This window comes from Echinococcus granulosus (genome assembly GCF_000524195.1).
Source record: "Echinococcus granulosus chromosome Unknown EG_S00051, whole genome shotgun sequence".
Taxonomy (NCBI): Eukaryota; Metazoa; Platyhelminthes; class Cestoda; order Cyclophyllidea; family Taeniidae; genus Echinococcus; species Echinococcus granulosus.
The window spans coordinates 551,834-553,056 of record NW_020170431.1 but is presented as its reverse complement, the minus strand read 5'-3'; the positions used below and the strand labels follow the sequence as shown (position 1 = coordinate 553,056).

Below are 1,223 nucleotides of genomic sequence, written 5' to 3'. Positions count from 1 at the left end.
AAAAGTAATGTTGATTCTTTGAAATAGTCACAAATGCAACCTAGCATCCTGACTCACAAACACACAAACTGTCTGCAAGTTACATTTCCATACAACGTTTTCGCCATTTGGAAGGAGGATACAATCAATGCCTACACCAGTCACTTCCAGTTCCACCCCACTGTCTCCAATAAAGACCGATTCTCTTCCACACACACACACGTGTCCATCAAATGTCAAGAAGTCGAAAAAGGTGGTTGGTAACACTTGTGGGAATATGAGGAGAATACAAAGGGAGGGGATAAAGAAGAGGCAAACATCCATCTCCATCTCCCTGCCTGCCTCCCTCCCTCCTTCCCTTCCATCCCCAGGAGGGGTCAGTGTCCGCGACGTGCAGTGTTGCATTGTCATTGGTCCATCAGACCTACCTGTCAAGTCTCTCTCGCATAATGACCACCTTCTTGCACACTTTCCAGATGTATTGCGCTGTACAGAAGGACTCTTGGGCAATACTTTCGACCAGAGTGAACGATTTCGTCTGCGGTGCACCACAAATACGTACAAACACACCCACAAGGAAGAATAGCTTTGCTTTGTGGGACACAGTAGTGCCTACCTTAGAAATGCCAGCTAAGAGGTGGTACGTCAATCGTTTATGCATCGAAAATGGTCTTTTGCGACGTCTGCTTACGATTGCAACACCACAGTCGTTTCGTAGCACGGATCGTTCAGCTAATCAGTCGATCAGTTGGTCAGGCAGTTAGACAGACAGACAGCGGACTATCCAAAGCGGACGGTGCATTTAATGGCATTCATAGGGCGCGTGGATGAAGTGAAGACAGTCCACTTCAATTGGCAGTCTCGCAAGTTTGCCAACCATCACCTGTTAATCCATCACACGTTGCACCCACCTTGTCTGGCAGGCTCCACCACGAATCCTCCATCACTACGTCTCTCATCACTCACGACGTTGAGCACTACTGCAAGTGCTTCTTAAACCATCAGTCTTCACCCCTTTGAATCAATCGCGACGCCTAATTGTTCGTTGTTATTAGGGGGAGAGGGTCTCTTTTACGGCAGTGACGCATCATCAATTACTACTACAGTCGGGTCCTTTGCTTCTCCGCACCACATCTTCGAATGCCGCAAAGAATATGTTAGGAGAAGCTTCTGTTTCCGAGCTGAAATCCAGGCAAACTCAATTTGTAAAGCAGAGGTGCTTGAATATCATCACATTCAGCAGG

At 47.3% G+C, this 1,223-nt stretch overlaps 1 protein-coding gene across 1 annotated transcript in view; it reads right to left on the bottom strand. All coding sequences in view use genetic code 11, as the record gives it.

Moving 5' to 3' along the window:
- Positions 1-923, bottom strand: part of EGR_06149 (Mannose-1-phosphate guanyltransferase beta) — a gene marked incomplete at both ends in the record, with an annotated part of 1,178 nt that extends 255 nt beyond the window's left edge. Inside the window, one exon of the mRNA XM_024495398.1 lies at positions 891-923. Coding sequence (XP_024350229.1) covers positions 891-923 — 33 coding nt within the window. The remainder of the gene's footprint in view (positions 1-890) is intronic.
- Between the last annotated feature and the right edge of the window lie 300 nt (positions 924-1,223).